The sequence below is a fragment of the Strix uralensis genome, chromosome 3, assembly GCF_047716275.1.
Source record: "Strix uralensis isolate ZFMK-TIS-50842 chromosome 3, bStrUra1, whole genome shotgun sequence".
In the NCBI taxonomy this organism is placed as follows: Eukaryota; Metazoa; Chordata; class Aves; order Strigiformes; family Strigidae; genus Strix; species Strix uralensis.
In genome coordinates this window covers 92322320-92343584 of record NC_133974.1, presented here as the reverse complement: position 1 = coordinate 92343584, position 21265 = coordinate 92322320, and the positions used below count along the sequence as shown (strand labels likewise).

General features: G+C 38.9%; 1 protein-coding gene across 3 annotated transcripts in view; it reads left to right on the top strand.

The window, feature by feature from the left end:
- The window catches only part of RMDN2 (regulator of microtubule dynamics 2), a 54046-nt gene that overhangs the window by 1428 nt on the left and 31353 nt on the right, over positions 1–21265 (top strand). For all 3 annotated transcript variants that reach the window (XR_012628226.1, XM_074863349.1, XM_074863348.1), the window contains exons 3-5: positions 7155–7350; positions 10481–10583; positions 12697–12757. Coding sequence is in view for 2 of the 3 variants with exons in the window: in XM_074863349.1 (XP_074719450.1) it covers positions 7155–7350; positions 10481–10583; positions 12697–12757 (360 nt within the window). In the remaining variant the exon portion in view is untranslated. The remainder of the gene's footprint in view (positions 1–7154; positions 7351–10480; positions 10584–12696; positions 12758–21265) is intronic.

Below are 21265 nucleotides of genomic sequence, written 5' to 3'. Positions count from 1 at the left end.
TACCTATGTGAAACTTTGTATGGGAAACAGGAACCCTTTTAAAGTTTTATGTCTATTTTATATTTCTCTATATTCAGGGAAAAAGCCCCAAACAGTTCAGATTAGTAATTTTTAGATCAGAAAAAGCTCTGGGTGACCATCTCTGAATCTGTGCTAGGCTGAAGTTGGCTTAATGCCAGACATAATACAGATTTTTAAGGGTGCATTTAGTAACAATCTGATGCAGTGTTGCTACATAGCTATGCAACTGAGAGTCAAAGTTCTGAATAATGGTGTAATTTTAAATTCTCGTAAGAAAGTAGTCTTGTCTTCTGTCTGACAGAGTTTGTTCAAATTGTACAAATACTTCTGTGCTTTCATGACAGTTGTCAACTATGGGCCTTAAAGACAAGTTATCACAGCGTTCTGCCTAAAGGTATTACATGCTATGAAAGCTCTGTCCAAATGCAGCACGTGTACAAGTGACAGTATGTTTATGTGCGTTTGCTGTTGTATACACTTTGTGGTGGCTTAAAATGTAATCATGAGGGATTTAGGGTACTGATCCAGTAAGGCAGAAAGTTCCTAGTTTTGATCACATCTTGTAGTCCCATTGTGGTGAATGGGATCTTTTATACATGTGGGTTGAGGAACATGCTGAAGGATCAGACATAACTGGAGTCCAGGAGAGGCACTGTGTTTTTGTCTTTTCATATGTTGCGGAATATACCCTTCAGTAGTAAAGTAAAAATGGTGATGACATTACTCCTGTAATTGCAACTTTATTTTGATATAATCCAATTAGATACTTATATGCAATTTAGTAAGGGTATGTTTATAGCAGCTGAGTTTTTGAACCATCTCCTCTGTGTTATACGTGCCTGTGTAGGCAGCATTATGTCTGTAAATTGCCTATCTTAAGTCTCTTTTTTTTTTTTTCTCTAAAGATATATTCATTAACTGTAATATTCTGAAGACAGCAATATGCTGCATATAATAATTGATGCAATTCTATTTTCTAAGAGTTTCTCCAAAATTATTTTCAGTTCCTGTGGGCAGAATTTCTTGTTGTGTTACATCCCAGCCCACATGCTTCACAAGTCTTAGATTTTGACACCATATTTTGAGACCTGTCAGTTCTATTATGAGCCAGTTCTTTATTCTAAGTATTCAGTACTGGCAGAGGTATTCAAAGACATGTAAAATCATTTGTAGAAATGTAGAAGCATTTCAGTTCGTTTCTCAGATTGTTTCATCCATTAGTTGATTTGCAGAGGCCTTTATGTTATGCATATAATATTTGGAGATGTAGATAAGGCTAAAGGACCAGTTTGTGAATAACCAGGCTCGCAGACGCAGTGTAGGGGTTATTCCACACCTAGCATTTGAGAAGATCCTGTTTTCTGGTCAGGAGAGGTGAATTTGAGAACCAAGGAAACTTGCCTGTTCAGGTGGTTCTGTGTGACGAAGCAGGTGATGAGATGATCCAATGCAAATGATTATAGTGTGCAAGAGCTTTGAATGTGTCCTTAAGAGAGGCCTTCTCTGACAAGTATTTGTGTACAGTCAGGAGGAAGGAAGACAATTCAAGGTTATAGATAGTGTTAGTCATTTGGGTATGTGCTTTTCCAAAGCTATTTTTTAACCCCTTTTGAAAAGAGGTGTTTTTCTCCTGCTAACACCTTGTAATTGATGTGCTTGTTTTGCATATCTTCTCTAAATTTAACATAGTTTTATTTTGTTTAAGTAATTTTATTTTTGTATTTTTTCTTCTTCTTGCAAATGGAAGTTGTTAATCCTAACGTGTGTACAGTTGCAATTTCTAAGCTTTTTCTCAGGTCTTCTGTAACTTGAATGACAGTGGTGCATGTTCTGTGAGAGTTTGCCATGAGAGACAGTAACAACACACTTTTTTTTCCAGTTAATCACTGCTTCGTGTGCTGTAGGTGTAACACCATGTGCATTGGTTTATACTGTTCTGTGGTGATTTCCACACACAATAATGCATTCAGTTGCTAGTTTGTGCACTAGAGAAATAATTTTTCTCTTTGTTACAGATTAAATGTTTTTTCACTTTCTGTGTTCTGTCTAAAGTTCAAGCAATGTGTTTCACTGCCTCAGCAGTATTTTCAGGATCTAAAAGATAGGATTTTGCTTGTGTTAAGCACTTCTGGTTTTAAATGGGTAGATGCTGGGAATTGACAGATGAAGTAATCTTAAGAGTTTTATGGACTTGTGCTGGATGGCTACATTGGTTTCAGATTTGTAAACTTCTTCCAGAAAGCCTTTTAATACTACCTGTTTTTTCCATAAAATATTTGAAGCTGGCATTCTCTGATATGGTCCTCACTGCTTTGATCTGCTCTGGTCATATTCTTAATGTCACTGTTGGTATTCAACACCTTGGGAAGAGAAGCTTTCTATTTTGCCTTTAAAAAATGATATATTTCTGTAAGTGGAAAAATATAACACGCTTTTTAATAAGAGATATATTTTTACTTAATAATTTTTATTACAATAATTATATGAGTGGAAGGTACACTGAATGGATGGGACATTGAATGCTAAAGAGCCTACAGTTTCTAGCCTGTGCTTTTCTGTATTCTAAATAGTTTGTTTCAGTTTCCATCATTTACGAGTGAAAACCTCAATCTTTTAACATTTGAGCATGTGTAACAAGCACTCATTCATTTATGAATACAATAAATTGTGTCTAGATGATCCCCTGGGATAGAGAATGTCACCTAATCCTCCTCTTTGTGATTTTAAAGCTGGTTCCTCTCTGACAGAGCAGTGATGAGCCATTGACATCAGTGTCATGTTTGGCCTGACATCCAAGTGTCATGTCTTCAGCTGGCCTGACATCCAAGCTTTTCAAATTACGTTTGGCATCAGTCACCAGAAAGACTCACCGCAGTAAATCCTTTTCCTACAGATGTTTTATTTATAATTTTTCCTTGAAATAGTTTAAATATTCAGCAGGAAGAAACATTTCCCTTGCCTGCTTCTGAGGATCACTTCACTTACATTTCTTCATTTATTTTTGCTGCCCATTTGTTTTCAATGCAACCCTCAGTTGACCTAAGAATTGGGTTTGCCAAACTTTTCCTTGAAGGCTGCTTATCATCACTGATGGATATGCACTCTGCTGGGTCATACAGTGCAAATTTGATACAGATCAGTCTGTGACATATAATCACCTTTCTATTAAATTAGCTGGACCAGATGAGATGGTGTTTGTGTCACCTTGTGATTTTTTTTTAAGTTGACAGGGAGACAACAGATGATATTTGATCTGTCTAAAAGCTGAAGTGTTGTGAACAGATGATACCTGGTTAGGCCCAGTGTCTGCCAGTTTACAAGCAATCCAACACAGGTTTTGAATCAGCAAAGTGGGTTTATACCACAGTGGTGTTTTACACCATGTAGTTCAGGGGGTTTTTCTTTAATCCAGTGCTAGATGCCTGGACTTACTCAACAGCTTAACCACAGTGTGGTGTCCAGCACAGTTTCCATTTGTTCTTTGAACTTTGAACAGTCCTTTGTGCTCCAACTGAGTCCTGTTGGTTGATCATTGTTTGTCACATTCTTACCATTGCTTTTCTCTTTCAAATAAAATCTATTGGTAATAAAGGTGAAAACAAATTGGCACTGACTGTAGACATTTTTAAAGTTCTTCCATTTTCTCAAATATTGGTCAATGTGTTTATCACATGTAAATACTCACTTTTCTATTTATCATCTAATAAAACCTCTTGAAGGAAGATACCAGGTAAAATTGCAGATGTTGGTGTTGTTATATGAAATATTTGTAAAAAAAACCATACTGACTCTTCCTCATTTTTTCTTAATTTCCCTTTTGTACTACTGTCATCAGCCCTTAGACTCTTGGAGTTTTTAAACTGCATTAAAAAGACTCTCCACTTCTGTTTGTGTTAGTACTGATTTTCTTTTGTTTTATAGTACTGCTTTTCATAACATGCTTCTTAGAATGAGTAGATGTATAAGCCTGCTGGCTGCTTTGTTGAAGTCAGTTATCAAGCTCTTCTTATGTAGTTTTATATCAATAATATCTGTTACACTCTTATTTTGTCCTTGAGTAGCTGGAAGGACTTCCTATCTTGTAATAAAACTGGCTTCCACTCAAACTGGTAAAGTACAGCTTACCCAGGTTGATAGGGAAAATCCTAGATGTTAATTTTTTAACAGCCTGTATTCCCTTCTTAGCATGTTTTCATGCTTAAAACATTTCAGCTATGATAAGGATCGAACAGAGAGCTAGTAAGAAAATTAATGTAATCAGAAACAAAACAGGAAAACATTCCTTATGGTTGAACATTCAAAATGGTTGAAGTGATACTTTAATGTTTTATACTTGATTAAATTACCTTGCTGTCATTTACCCCCAAGACTCCCAAGCAATGTAGGAGTTTGCCTGGGGTGTGTGACTAGTGAGGTGGGAACTCATCAGAAATAAGTCATGAAGCCCTTGGCTGTCACCTTGGTGCTTTTCCTGTGGGAAATGCTTAGAGGCAGCAACATCAGCTCTGGAGCCAAAGAAGAAGAGATGAGGAAGAGAAGACCCTCTGAAGGCACTATAAAGTTATTTTTCTAGGAAAGAAAGGAAAAAGTTAGAGGAATGCTGGTGCAACTCGGGGTAACTAATATGTTGAATCTTAAGCACAAGCAACTGTTTGGACTTCCTTGGACATTTTGGTATCAGGACATTTAATTTCTGGCCTTCTCATGAGGAACACTATTCACTTCAAACCAAACTTGGAGAAGATTTTAAACATTTTGTTTCCTTCATTTGAGAATGGCATTCATGTCTGTTGGTTGTGTAGGAACTCCTGCCCCTTAGTGTCTTCTCATCTATGTCAGCAGGCATAGGGTTGTATGGTTTGCTGCAGTCCCTAGGAATTACTGGCATTGCCTTACCCAAAAAGCATTATTCACTATGATGGTTTTCACTTTCCACAGGTTGTTTTATAGGTACTGTTTTGCCTTCTTTAAAGCACGCAGTCAACAAGTAAATTGAAATTTATGGCATTGTCATCAAGGTTTAAGATTGCCTGCTCCACATTTAAATTATTTGAGGATTCATAAAGCAGATAAATAGAGGAGGTAGGAGAGAATTTCCCAGGACAGTGGAGGTGAGAGGGAATGGGGAAGAAATGACCTGTCCTCTCTGCTGTTTCTCAGCACAGATGTGGCCTGGAGATCGTGTTTCTGTAGGAGAGGTGGGATAAGGGAAAGGCTTGATGCAGTATAGTCTAATCTTAAAAGATTATTCTTCCATGATATTTTATAACTAGATCCTCATGGGTTCACATCATCTGTTAGGTAGTGACCTACTTCACGCTTCTTCCATTTGAGTCTCTCAATGAATATTCTCATATGACTTACCTGGTATCATACGAATTTGATGTTTGGCAATGACAGTTTGATACAGTGCTGCTGGAGGTCTCTTCTGGGCTTGTTTGGAGTGACAGGGCCTGGCTGTCAGCCCAGCCTTGGCCTTTGTATTTTTGCTGGGAGAGTAACATATTCTAATAATCACTTTTTGCTGTTTTCTAACATTGGAACAGTAGTGTTCATAGCAGTTTTAGCAGATGTTTATGCAGCAAAGATAAAGATAACAACATCAACATTGACTTCCAAACACTGATTTCTTACTTTCCTATCTACCTGCTTCAGTAGCATTTGATGCAGTGCCCAAATTCCTGTAACTAACAAGTGTTACAGTTGCAGTATTGTGTAGGAATTTGAAATTGCCTTTACTGCTTACTTGTTGCTGTTTTATATTATCTAGTGCCCTTATTTTAGGTTGGTAATTGCACAAACCACATTAATGGGGGGGGGGGGGGGGAGATGATGGCATCCAAACCATGTGAGGAAAGGTACTTTCCAGACATATTTCACAACATAGGGTTATGTATGGGAGCTAAAGGACTGCCCCCCTCCCACCAAATCCCTTGCACTTTTGGTCAAGTTAGAGCTCTTACAAATGCAGCCTATGTATGATGTAGCTCTGCGCCCACTTCAAAATAACTATGGAAGAACAAGATGCTGTGTTTTGAAAGATGCTTCAGAAAACCAAAATAAATGGTCAGTGGCTTATAAATAAAGACTCTGCAGGATACAATAGGATGTGTTATCAACTTCAGCAACATCAAGATTATGTAAAACAAATCTGTAGGAATCTATGAAGTTTCCCATCTCTGCTCTGCTCCACGTTGTTTTTCAGTTTGAACACACGCACATGATTTCTGTATGTACTGTTTTATCCAAATGTATTTTTGACTCCTCTTTCCCATATTACCAGGTTAATTTTGCAGCAAAACTGTTGTGCCACATCTAGCACTTGAGTAGCATGATAAGCAGCTGTACTTGTTCATTTACAGGCTGTAAGAGTATCTGCTCATGTTTAGTTCTGGTCACAATGCCATTAGGCTGCTCCTATATGAAGTTGGAGCACCCTAATGTATGCTCACCACTTCGGACAGTAAGGCCACCTGCTTATGTCTGCATGGTATTTATGGCTTTTTTAAATATTTCTTTGTCCTTGACTGCCTTGTGCTGAGTACTTGTGCACTAATCATAATGAATTAATAAGAGTTCTTTTCCCAGTTTCAGGTATACTGACCTTCAGAATGTTCAAAAGAAATAAGTAAAGGAATTGATAACAGTGGTGTTATTGTTTATATATAGATCTTACAAGTGTTTAAGAAAACACTGTATAAGTCATTCTTACAGCACTTACGTTCTGGTTAGTAAACTCATTCATATTTCAAAAAATAGGGAAGTTGAGGTAAAGAGTTGAAGAGGCCTGTTCAGGGTTACAGAGCATGTCTTAATACACATTAATGATTTAAAGTGTTCTGCATTTGAAACACAAGGATACATGTGTTTCTAATATGTATCTGCATTTTTAATGCAGTATTAGGCAGCTGGACAGTGTAGTTACTTGCCTGTTATGTTTGGAATACGATTGTCTGTCCCTTTGAAGATAAAGGTTTTGTAATAATACCAATAATAAGCTTGATACCATGAATGAAAACTCCTTTAAGGTTGAACAACTGGATGAAATTGTGTTCTGAAATTTTTGCATCTGAATTTAACAGCACTTTACCAATATTTTTAGAAAAGGTGGTTATTATTTTCTGTGATTTTAGTTATCTTACAGCTCATACTGATTCTGAAGGAGACTCCGAGGAAGAAAAGGGATGTATGAAATCACCCAATAACATTGTGAAATCAGAAGAAGAAGAAGAGCTATTTAATCTTTTACAGCAGGTGGACAATTTGCACAAGGGTTCAGAGGATGATAAAAAGGAAGGCTTCAGACTGCTGCTTGAGAAAGATGACAAGGTATTAATGGGTAAACTTAATATTATGTTGCTATTAACTTATGCTTTGCACTGCTTTTGAGAACTTCCTTAATAAAATCATTAAAATGCCCACAGGAATGGAAGATGAAATTTCATGCATATTTTTTAAAATAGAGTGAAAAAGAAATATTTCAAGGTAGTGTCAATATTCATGTTGGGCAGGCATAGAAGTTTTCACAGAATCACAGAATCATCTAGGTTGGAAAGGACCTTGAAGATCATCTAGTTCAACCATTAACCTAGCACTGACAGTTCCCATCTACACCATATCTCTCAGTGCTATGTCGACCCGACTCTTAAACACCTCCAGGGATGGGGACTCCGCCACTGCCCTGGGCAATCCATTCCACTGCCTAATAACCCATTCTGTAAAGAAATACTTCCTGACATCTAGTCTAAACCTTCCCTGGTGCAACTTGAAGCCATTCCCTCTTGTCCTATCGCTTGTTACTTGGTTAAAGAGACTCATCCCCAGCTCTCTGCAACCTCCTTTCAGGTAGTTGTAGAGGGCAATGAGGTCTCCCCTCAGCCTCCTCTTCTCCAAATTAAACAACCCTAGTTCCCTCAGCCGCTCCTCGTACGACCTGTGCTCCAGACCCTTCACCAGCTTCGTTGGCCTTCTCTGGACATGCTTGAGTAATTCAATGTCCTTTTTGTAGTGAGGGGCCCAAAACTGAACACAGTAATCGAGGTGCGGCCTCACCAGTGCCGAGTACAGGGGTAAGATCACTTCCCTGTCCCTGCTGGTCACGCTATTTCTGATACAAGCCAGGATGCCATTGGCCTTCTTGGCCACCTGGGCACACTGCTGGCTCATGTTCAGCCGGCTGTCAATCAACACCCCCAGGTCCCTCTCTGACTGGCAGCTCTCCAGCCACTCCTCCCCAAGCCTGTAGCACTGCTGGGGGTTGTTGTGGCCCAAGTGCAGCACCCGGCATTTGGCCTTATTGAAACTCCTCCAGTTGGCCTTAGCCCATCACTCCAGCCTGTCCAGGTCTCTCTGCAGAGCCTCCCTACCCTCGAGCAGATCAACACTCCCACCCAACTTGGTGTCATCTGCAAACTTACTGAGGGTGCACTCGATCCCCTCATCTAGGTCATCAATAAAGATGTTAAACAGGAGTGGCCCCAAAACCAAGCCCTGGGGGACACCACTCGTGACCAGCCTCCAACTGGATTTAACTCCATTCACCACAACTCTTTGGGCCCGGCCATCCAGCCAGTTTTTTACCCAGCAAAGCGTGCGATCATTTAAGCCTCAAGCAGCCAGTTTTGCCAGGAGAATGCTGTGGGAAACGGTGTCAAAGGCCTTGCTAAAGTCAAGGTAAACTACATCCACAGCCTTTCCCTCATCCAATAAGCAGGTCACCCTGTCGTAGAAGGAGATCAGGTTTGTCAAGCAGGACCTGCCTTTCATAAACCCATGCTGACTGGGCCTGATCCCCTGGTTGTCCTGCATGTGTTGTAAGATGGTACTCTGGATGAGCTGCTCCATCAGCTTCCCGGGTAGTGAAGTCAAGCTGACAGGCCTATAATTTCCCGGATCATCCTTCCGACCCTTCTTATAGATGGGCGTCACATTGGCCAATTTCCAATCTGTTGGGACCTCCCCGGTCAGCCAGGACTGCTGGTAAATGATGGAAAGTGGCTTGGTGAGCACCCCAGCCAGCTCCTTCAGCACCATAGGGTGTATCCCATCCGGTCCCATAGACTTGTGTGTGTCTATGTGATGCAGCAGGTCACTGACTCTCTCCTGGATTGCGGGGGGGGTCGTTCTCCCAGTCTCTATCATCTGGCTGAGGGGGCTGGATTCCCTCAATACAACTAGTCTTGTTATTAAAGACTGAGGCAAAGAAGGCATTAAGCACCTCAGCCTTCTCCTCATCACTTGCTACCAAGTTTCCTTCAGCATCTAGCAGGGGATGGAGACTCTCCCTGGTCTTTCTTTTGCTATTGACATACTTATAGAAACATTTCTTGTTATCTTTGATTGCTGAAGCCAGATTAATTTCCAGCTGGGCTTTGGACCTCCTGATTTCTGCCCTGCATAGCCTCACAGTGTCTTTGTAATCACTGTGAGTGGCTAGCCCCTTCCTCCAAAGGCTGTAAACTCTCCTTTTCTCCTTGAGTTGCAGCCAAAGCTCCCTATTCAGCCAGGGTGGTCTTCTCTGCCGCCTGCTCCTCTTAGAGCACCTGGGGACTGCCTGCTCCTGAGCCATTAACACTTCCTTCTTAAAGAGTGCCCAGCCTTCCTGGACCCCTGTACCCTTCAGGACCATCTCCCAAGGGATCCTGTCAAGCTGGTGCCTAAACAAGACAAAGTCAGCCCTTTGGAAGTCCAGGATGATTTATTATTTTGTATCCCATCCAGACTCAATAACTTTGAGGTTTTGTTTGATGTATGTATTCTTGCATGCAACAAAGGAAGATCATGGACTTTTTTCTACATAAATGATACTTACTTTTGCTGGTTTTAGAATGGTCTGTGTGCAAATGTCCTGTGGCATTAAATAGTAATCAGAGCAAGTGTTCTCAAGACATCAAACGATGAGCCTGTAGTCTGCTTATACCTTTCTGATATACTTCATGTGAATTTTTCCTTTGACTTTATTGTGCACATATATAACTCCAGATAAAATTTCAAAGTGGTTTGATGTGCAGTGGTTAATTCAGTGTACCAGTTTCTTCTGATTTGGCAAACATTAGTTCTGATTATATTTTCATTTACATATTGAAATACCCAGGAAGATGCTAATTGTGAGTGAGTGTGGTACTTGTGTCATCCCTAAAGAAAATACACACCACATCATTCAGGGATTGTTGTGCTCTACTGGATTACCTTTTTATTTTTTATATTAAAAGAACTTTAAAACTGATTTATGAAATAAAACCTCTTTAGACAGCCCAGGGTATTTCCAAAAGTGGTGTTCTCCTTTGGTTGTGAAAAACTGGTCATCTGGTTCTCACATAAACTAAAAGTAGTATAGAAGGATGCAAAATAACCAAAGATTTTATGCCATATTCCAATAACCTGCTTTAAGCATTATGAAAGGAAACTGTTTAAATCACATTCTGATCAGTTTAATTACCTAGTTGTCCTCTACTTTCAGTATGAAAACTGTGTGGACTTTCTTTGGAGACTTGCACGCGCTTACGGAGATCTGTTTGAGATGACTACTGATGCAGAAGAGAAGAGGAAATATGTTACTGATGGTAAGCAGAGGAAAAATGTTTGTGTAGAATACCATCTGAATGTAGTGAAACATGCTTTGAACTTTGTTCAAGTCTTCCAATCCAAGAAATTTCCAAACCAATAAATGGGAGCATTTGTGCTGTAATAATAATGTTTTGTGCAATAAACTACCACAGTATACAACTTCAGTCCATTCTTTCCTCACTGGAGAGATCCAAAGTCAGTGAAGAAGTACTGTGGGTCATAATTGAAAGCTGTTGGTTCTGGATGGTGCCTTAAAATACTGTATTTTTTTGAGAATCGGATGGATACAGAATGTGAAAAAAGACAGATGCTGTCAGCACAGTTTCTTAATTACATCTTTGGGAGAGTGAGAGGAATAAATGAACGCCAAGACAAAGTCAAGGTTTGTTTTTCTGCTTTCCTGTGGCAAAGGAGCAGTCCTGCATATCATCAGCCCTTTTTGGGGTGATGGTGGGGATGAAACTTTGTGAATCTGTAAAAACTGTTGACCAGAAACAGAAGTTGTGTGTGACAATTGGTGTTGCATCCAGGCATCTCTCCCCATGTGTCCTGTTTGACAGCTTAACCTCAACAAGAGTCTGATTTTCTTCTTCACAGCACTTTTTTTTGGTTGCTTTTAAAAGCATTGCCCTTTCTTTCACTGTCTGGAGACATATTGGCTAGAGGTACAGTTTACATGTCCCTTTTTGTTTTGGGCCTTCTTCTCTTTATTACAATAAAACCTACACCTTTTCTACCTGTGTCACTCCCCTCCCATCAACACACTGTTCTTACAATAATCCTTTTTGCCTGTATCTGGGAATACTTCTCTCTCTCCTTTGTTTCTCCAATTCTTCTCCTTGTTTTGCTGCACCAGATTCAGGTTTTCTAAGTGTATTTCAATTTCAGGTTATTTTGACTTTTGTGACTACTTTTCTGTCAGCAACTTTTTCTACTTTTCTGGTAGCCATGACAACATCACTGACTAAATAGTTATGGCTGCCTTTTGTCATTCTTAAAGGCAGTGCCATGTCTTTGTGCTGTCATTACATATTTCGTAGCCAACCTTAGCTTGTCCAAGGTCCTTGTCCCATCCTTTTGTCATCTAAACACTTACGAGGACTTGCACTTAGTTACTTAATTGATATTGTCTTTGCTTTAGTAGCAGCTTGGCTTTTTTGTATGGAAATCATGCAGTGCAGTGAGCATTATGACAGAAACTAAATCTATGACAGTAAACTCTGTTGTTGGATCCTTTGCTTTTTACCAGTGACTACATGTAACGTCAGCCAGTGAATAATAATGGCACAGCAAAAGACAGGGAGAGATAAAGAATGATGGAATGAAATTGGGTCTTAGGTGTTGAGTAACCAGCCTAGTTTGGCTGATTCTCATGAAGTGGTGGGTGGCGGCAGCCTTTTTCATCTCAGTTTTTGGAAGTGGTGCAGAGGGATTGTGACTGCGGGGGAGCTGGCAGTGGTTTCATGGGGTTTTTTTCATTCTGCTGGGTTGGAGGACTGTGTATGCTGTTCTTTGTTTTTATGAAGTTAACTTGCAATACAGAAATGTCAGTGTGGCTTAATTGGTTGCAGCTGAGACTTTGCAAACAGCAAACATCTCATCTGAACTTCTTACCGGGAGCATGGGTTTGATCAAATCACCTACTGTCATCTTTATTCAGTTAAAAGTGGAACTTAATAGAAGTCTTTGTGCTGGAAAGGAACTTCAACTAGTTCTTTCCTGTGCCCAAGGCAGGAAACAGCTTTGCTGGTTCTTCTGACAGGTGCATCTCTAACCTGCTTTTAAGGGTCTTCTGTCTTAGAGACAACACATCCTCATTTGGCAGTCCAGGTCAGTCTTTCCCTGATTTAGCTGCATCTGAGTTGGATTTTAAGAGAAAAATACTAAAATTGCACTCATATATATATATATGCACATATTTATATATGTATGTATAGGTATGTAAATGATGTAAAGCCTGGATGTTACATTGTCCATCTAAATGTTTACAAGAACAGGAGGCAATTTCTTCTTTGCAGCTAAAGTGTATCAGGTTGCTTTGTTCTTGGGAGTTGCCTGAAATGTGGAAGAGTACAATAAATCCTTTAATATATTGTATTTCGTTTACAGGAAAGATTAAAGCTGAAAAGGCTGTTCAGCTGGATGCCAGGAGTGCTGAGAGTCACCAGTGGTAAGTTGGACAAAATGTGCATTTTTACAAACTTGTATGTATTTATCAAATCCAACAAAAAACCCCAGCTGTCTTTGGCTCTAAATAGTGCCCACAGCAAGTTACATTTATCATGCTACAGTCTGACATCAATTTCATAAATGATTCATTAATATCTTTTCATAGTTTTATGGAACTCAGTTATCATCAGTTGCAGCTAAAAATTACATTGACATATTCTGTGAAGCATTTACTATAGCATGTGAAACAACTCGATAACTATACTTCAGTATGTACCATGAAATGTAGAAGGGAGTATTTGCTTAAACCAGTATATTATTGCTCAGAGAAACCATAGTTTTCCATTTACCTTCTCTTTCAACACTTTGCAAAATAATGTGATTTGACCTCCTATTTTATCCTTTCTTTTACTTCTAATAATCTGAAATCTAATAATTAAAAAGAGACATGAGAGGACTATGGAAGTTTTGATTAACTTCTCAATTTTTGTTTTATCATATCATTTTCCTCCAAGCTTGGCACTTGGATTAATTTTGTAGACCTTGCCAGGACTGGCAAACTCTTTGCAAATGTAAATATTTTTAATCAAATCAACATTATAAGGTAAAAGATAATTCTGCTGAGTTCCAGCAGATAGTTCCTCACTTTACTATTTTATTAATCAATTTTACTGAGCTCCTGATTTCTCTTCTAATATAGTTAGCTTTTCCTTTCCATTTTGGTTTCTATGTCCTTCATTAATTTTGTCATTACACATTTAGGGTGGGATTTCACTTAACTTTTACATATCTAAACCAAACCCTTTTATCCTACACTCCCCTCACAATTGAAAAAGAAGTAGCCATTTCTGGAGTGCAGTTCATCTGAGTCCATTTTGCCCATCTGCATTAGGGTGAGATGAATTTTTCCTGAGGTTCAGCTGACAACATCTCCATTACCAGTAAAGGGAGCACATGTCAGCTAGCTCAGGTTTAGATACTTGATTAGACACAGATGTTTTCATTTAATTAGGTGACTCTCTGGCTTGGTCTCTTTCTCCTAAACTTCAAAGATGGATATGTTATTGTTCCACACTGTGTTCCTGTGAGTGTTACCATATTTCTATGATGCTTTTTTTCCTTCTGCTTATAACAACTAGTGATCCAAACATCTGCTTTGTAACAGTGGGGTGCTAGAAGTGGTGTGCCGTGGGAATCTTGACTAAGCTTCACTGTCACAGAGAGATTTGCATTTGCTCTTTCCCATGTCTTGGAAGTAATGATGATGCCTGCCTGGAAATGAAGCCTAGGCCCCGGGGTGGCTATGATGTGGTAGTTTAAGATAGGAGCCTTTGCTTTTGGCCTTACCCAGCTGTTTGTTAATTCCTATCAGCTGGAAGTTGCCACCGTGGCAGCAAAACTAACAGAAGAGGATCATCTTGAGCATCACTCCTCAGTGCAAGGTGAAGTGAAGCTTGAACACCTGCTGAAAGCAATTTACAGCCATTTCTGCTGTTTGCCTGACCACAGCCATGGTCACTTCTTCAGGGTAATGCTGGTGTACCCCTCTCAGCTAGAGCTATGTGTATAAAAAAAATCACATGCAAGCAGACATCCTGCCCCTACCTCCCCAGCCCAGAAGACTGGCAAAATCTCCTAGTATAAATACAACTCATCTGGCAGAAACTACGCTGATAAAAGCTTACATGTTCAGGGAGATGTAGGTGGTCTGCTGGACTTCAGATGTGAGATCTTGTACTGGCAGGCATATCTAGCAAGGGAAGAATTACGAGTGGAAGGAGATGTGTTCCAGAGGTTAGCTCAGAAAGCCTCTTTGAGAGGTTTAAGAGGAAAACCCTATGTTTTGTAAGCTACTGCTTCTTGTAACAGTCAATGAATTTCTGTATGGTTTACAGTTTCCATCCTTTTTGTATCTGGGTTGCAAGTGAATGTAAGGGTTTTATCAGTTGCTGTTGAACTGGTGGCTTTCTAGTGGTGTAGATTTGAATAGTTTGATATAATATTTTTTTCTGAATATTTTATCCGCTTGTCTTTCTTTTCTGAAGTCTTTCTAACTTGATGCATGATTTTTAAAGTATGATGCCCCATACTGGTATGGCTGCTCTAACTGAGGCTCTGAATACTGGGCAGATTGGACTTCTATACTCCAGACAGGCATTTGTATGTTTTTGTCTAGGCTGCCAACTGTTGTTCAGTCTGTGGTCCTAGCAGATCCTTTTCTGCTGTGCTGCTGCTTAACCAGATGGACTTGTTTTCTAACTGTACATTTCTTTTTTCTTCCTTGGTAGAGTACTTTACACACATTTCATTGATTTCATGTAGATTTCAGAGCATTTCTTAGGTTTATTGAGGCCATTTAGGTTTGTAAATGCTTGCATCCCCTCCCAGATTACAATTTTATTTTAAAAGTGTTTTGGTTTATTGTGGGGTTTTTGAAATCATTGACTTCGTTAATGAAATTACTGGAAGACAATGGACCCAGCACAAAACTGGTTCACATGAACCTGGTTCTGCAACCATCTCTACAGGTGATTTAATCAAAATGATATTTCCATGGTTAGATTTTGAGGAACATCAGGCAGGGCAAAGTCAAAGGACACATAAAGGTCAAGATATATCCCATTTGTTGCATTCCTCTAATATTCCAGGCTTGTTTATCTTGTCAGAAAATAAAAATATTTTTGTTTGATACTATTTGTTCGTGACAAACTTGTGTTAACTGTTTTGTATGCTTCCGCACTTATAGAAAAATTTATCCTGGAATGTTTTCAGGTTAGGCTTGTTTGTCTGTAACCCCTGTCTTTTCCTTTCCTTTTTGTAGATAACAACTATGTTTACCTTTTTCCTTTCTGCTGGGAGTTTCTGTATTACTCAGGAGACTTTGGTAGTCAGATATATGTCAGATCTGGATTGTCTGAGACTAGCTAATGCAAATTTACCCAGTTTATCTAAACATTATTTTACATGTTAATCTCCATGAATGGGAAATAAGACTTCAGGGAATCTTCCCTGTAGAAACTGTGCTCTCAAAGTTGTATGCAAACAGAATTTTGCCTAAAATCATAAATAGATAAGACTGTCTGTGAACAGAAAACAGTGCAATACAGTTAAGGCATGAAGAAATAATACATGAAAGTAATATGAAATCCATAGTTAAAAAGGATAATAATAAGAGACAAAACAAAACTAAAAGAAAAAAAATAGAACAAATTTGCACAAAAATACTAGGATCACTAGCAGGTGGTCACTTAAAGAATGGCATACCAGTTTTACCTAAATTCAGAGATGAAGGGCAGTACCCAACTCTGGATTGACACCTAAATATACTGTCTCCGTTATATGTGTCTACACATGAGCAGGGGACTTGTCCTCCACTGATAGGGGATGGAGAGTTGATAGGCAACACATGCTGTTTGATATGCCAGGATATTTGCATGGTGTGGCAGATATTACACAGGATCTCTGGGGGTCTGTGCCCTTCCAGTCCAGCAACTGGAAGTGGTGGGAAACTCTAGGACATCTCCAGTGGCAGCAGGCACCTGTGTCTGGGCAGGGATCCTGTGAATTGAACAGGGTCTCCATTGACTCTTATGGGAGATTAGATACACAGATGAAGCTCAGCATGAATGCAAGCTCAGTGTGAAAGCAATGCTGTCTCAGTCCAAAATCCTTCCTTTTCATCTCACCGCCAGCATAAAATTTTCTTAAGCTGTATAAGATAAATAATCTTAGCCTGTATAAAATAAGACCACCTCTTTGTTAGACAGTTTTCTCATTTTTCATGTAAGGTTATCTCATTCTGCATTAGCTACTGATGAGGAAGCTCATTTTCTGACCTTGATTAAGGAAAGTTTTAGTTGATTTCTTGCTAATCTGTCCTTTCTTATTTCTGAGGGGTTTTGGTATTTCCTATCAGCACAACTGAGGTTTGCTGCTATACCAAACAACTCCTGTTTGGTATAGCTGCTATCTATATTGCCCACTCATGCATTATTTCTAATGTTCTCTTAAACTGTTTAATATGTTATGGCTTACTAAATGAATGAGGATTAAATGATAGGCCTATTCTTTTCCTGGTCCTGTTCCTTGCTCTATACTTACAGTTAACCCTTCGGGATAGGGGGAATATAAGTGAAGAAGAAATTAAATTCAGCCTTGTTGGTTTCATCTTTTGTCATTATTTCCTTATTGCTAATTGTTCTCTGCTTTCATTTATGTTTCTTTTCCTTCTGCTGTATTTATAGAACCTCTTCTTATTGCCTCGTATGTCTCTTGTGAGTGCCAATTCAGTTTGTATTTACCATTTCTGATAGATATATCTTTAAATATGCCATCCAGTTCTCATATCTTTAACACTCATCCAATATCCCTAGCTTAGCCATGTGCTCTTATTTTCACTTTTAGGGTCAATTACTTTGGGATTTTCAAGTCAATAGATAACACCTCCCTGGAGGTGAATTAGTCTTTTAAACTATTTTCTGCCTTTCCTCTGCATGAAAAAGAGTAATTTGCTGCTGCATTTTTGAATATTGTCTCTTAATAATTATTCTGTAGAACTTTTTATAACATCACACTTTTTTTATGCTTTAGTTTTCTTCATTAGAAATGCACACTGTGCCTGTCAAGCAAGGATTAGGACTATAGACCTCTTTGAAAGTTTCTTTTGGAAGCTTATCCCTGCTTCTTGAAAGCTCTGTTTACCACATAAATATGTTGTTGTCACACCCTGACTGACAATAACTGTTCCGGTAAAACCCTAGTACAGATGGAGGTATACTGGTAAAAACATCCCTTTTTCAGAGCAGAGTTTTTCCTGTTTTGTGAAACTGCTGTAAACTGTCTGGGAAATAGAATGTATCTTTTGTCTCCACCAGGAGGATTTAGTGGAATGGCCTCATGAGCAAACTTGCTAATGCAGGCCTAGAGTTCAGCTGTCTTGCCTTGCTTTTCATATTTACTTCAGTTAAGAACAAAAAAATGCCATATATCTTCTTAGTAGATCATCTATATTTTTTTATAAAATATATCAACAATAAAACTGGCCAACTTACTGATCAGAATACTGACAAGTAACCAATATTCATCCTCAAATTAAATTTGATAAAATATATGCAGAAAGAACAGAGCAAAATATCTTTAAGTAGTCAGTTGGTTTTGGTAATGAATTTTTGCAGCTGCAAATAATTTTCATATCTGAATCCAGATTTTTGAAAACACGTGATCATACTTAATGTTGCAGTTGCCAATGAGATCAAAAAACCTTCAGATTTTTTCAGTGGTGACCTCTAAAAAAACTGAAGTGAATGGAAACACTGGAAAGGAAAAACATAACTGTAACCTTTTATTATTTGTATGACCACCCTAAAGAGAGGCAGAGTAAATATTCTAAGTGATTTGTTGCTTTGTTCAGCCAGTGTCAATTATTCAAGTTGTGAAGGAACTTGCATGCAAAAGTTGGCATCAGCCAGTGACAGGTCCTCTTGTTTTTCCCAAGCCTCAAACAAAATCTTTTTGTGGGTCAGTGATTCCCAAATGATAGTTGTGAATCCTCACAGCTCATCTTGGACTGTGGAGCATCTTTGTCATCCAGATTTTAATTGGAAGTGCTATGCAAACAATTCGGATGACACTGCTTTACAACTTTACAATTACAGAAAACACAAAATGTAGAGGCATGTTAATAGAGTTTTTATTTAAAAACTAAACAATCCCTTTTAAGTTCTTTTACAAAACAAGTGAGTTTTTATTTTTGTTGCTGTTTTTTCTTCAAGAGTTTGGAAGAGGTCCAGAAGGCCTCTCTGCTGTTGCCTAGAACCCTGCACCTCCTTTTTTGCTGAGGAGGACTTGGTACAGGCTTTGCAAAGAACAGAAAGGTTGCTAGTTGTGGCCAGTGTTCATGACATTTACTTAGGAAGATCATTATTTGCATTGAGGTTTGATTTGTTTGCCACAAACAAACTTAGTGCTGCCGTTAAGTTTGGGTTACTCTATAGAACTTACCTGCTGATAGGAGTCATATAGCACGCCTCATTTAGATTGAAGTTATTGAGTGAAAACCTAGTAATTTTAAGTGAAGACTCCCCCTGAACCACAGCTGCCCCCAGGACTTTTCTCTATTGTGGGTATGTGGTTTACTCAGAAGTGCAGGAACAAGTTTCCCAAGGCCAGGGTTGTCCATGGAAGTGGGTTCCAGAGCTGACAGTCTCTCACTGAGAGGAAACACAAGGGAAGGGAATGAATTGCCTTCATTGAGCCAATTTTGGAACTACCTGCTTGGATGTTTTGGCTGACCTATATTAGTAAGCCAAAAAATGGAGAAGGGTATAATCATAGAAATCATATTAGCTTTTGTTAGCTGTAGAGATTATTCATTTCCAGGACTAATTCAAAATGTTGACCCTTATGTTCACATATAATTTTGTGCTAAGCTTGTGCCTGGGCTAGAAATGACACTTAGGGAACCTTTGATTTGCTAATACGACTTATACTTCTGAGTGGACTTGCTGTACTTGGTGTACAAAAAATGGAAGAAGTGGTGGTCCCAGATAGAACATATTCCAGTGAGGAAGTCTAGAGATTGTGTCCTGGTGGGTCTTGTTGTTGCTGGGGGCAGGGGGGGGGGCGGTCGCAACGCTCGGTAAGCCAATGCTGCATTTTACCCGTTTTCTTTTTGGACTCACTATTGTTACTGTTGTTCTCTTGTTATATTTAGTAAATTCTTTCTTTTTATTCAACCTACGAATTCTCTTCTTTTTGTCCCTCCCCTATTTCACCAGAGGGGGGAAGAGGAGGTGAACGGCCGGCCACGTGGCATCTGGCTGCTGGCTGAGTTCAAACCTCAACAATTGCAAAGGTGCTGAGAGGCTTGTATGTAACAGTGAAGTATCTAGCTGGAAGGTGTTTTGTATTACTTGAGAGGTACAAAGTATTCAGAAATGTAGAAAGTTGTGTTTCTACACAAAGAAATATAGAATCTTTTAACTCATACGTCTTGTGAACAAAAGATGGTAAACTCACTCATAACAGGGTAGAGAACTGCTCAAAAGATGGTTCCTAAGAAAGTCTACTACTATTTTGACCCAACCAGAATTTTCTCCTGGAATTCAATGAATGGATTAACATTTAAAATTGAAGAGATATTACTACCCAGCATGACAAAGTCAAGTTCTTAAACCCATATAACTAGGTTATTTTGCAGAAATGTGGGCAGCTATGCAGGAGCAGGAAAAATGTAGTTCTTATGGAAGGATATTATCAAACTACTGACAACTTTTAAAATTAAATCCATACCATGTTTCTGACTAAATACTTGTAACCTTCTGCCCTTAATTATCTGTTATGTAGACTTAGAAGAGACAGGTAACTCACAAGCTACAAGCATCTGTTTCTGTCATACAGTCTTACTTTACATGAGGTATACCTTGTGCAGAAATACTTTCAGTCAAACCTTGGTATAACAAAGTTGCAGGTTAGTAGTTATTTGCCCTGTATTTGATTCATGGGAAGAACAAAAAAGTTTTACAGCAATCTTTGTGGTTAATTATGCTTAATCTTTGCCAATAATCTTTAAATTACTTAATTATTTGGGTAAAAATAATTTAAAATTTCAAATACAGCAAGGCAAATTCAGAAACTATTTCTGAAATGCTGTAACTTGTTCTGTAGTAAGTGGATCAGAGGCATGCATAGCTTCTTGTGTATTTCTGGTTAGGGCATTTAAATGAGAGAATGGTCGAAGGTCATGCATTAGGACTGTGTGGTTGCTGGGGTTAGTGATTAGATCTGATGAAAGTCACTTCACGTGCAAAAAAAAAAGAAATCACAGTCTAGAGGGGGTTGGTTCATTTTGTTATTTTTTTCTGTAGGGCAGGTCAGTGGAATATTTCAATTCAGAAATGTTGTTGCTATGCCTCGGGGCATTCGTGTTCTCTTCTCCAAGTTCTCAATCTATTGATCTTTCTCCTCGGTGCGCGTTTCCCTCCTCACTGAAGGGAGGTAGCAGATGTTGTCACTTTTATGACAGTAGCCCTTCGCAAGGGACTGAGCTCAGGCCTGTGAGGAGAAGTATGATTCATCCCCTGGGAAGAGGTTCTTGAAATAGCAGTGCCTTGGTGAAACACTACAGCATCCTCATGTAAAGTGCAAAGGAGTTAGGTTTGAAATGTGAAATGATCTATTTATTACAAGGTTTTTGCCAGAATGGTCACAGAGGAAATAACACTGGCAGCCTAGTGATCCCCATTATGTTTCTGTCAAGGAGAATTGTTGTGTTACTATCTCTGAAAGCTATTGTTTCACTCTGTTTCTACAATTGTGAAGACTATATCCTGCTAATTTCTTCAAGACTGTATTTGCACCTATAACAACTAAAAATGTCTGTTATATAAATAAAAGTTAAATTTCCAGAAGACAGAAATTTAACATAATTGAAGGTTCCACAGCCTCAGAAATGCAAAACATGGCATCCACATGTTCTACTGGTGAACTTCTGTGAGTATGCATTAACAGC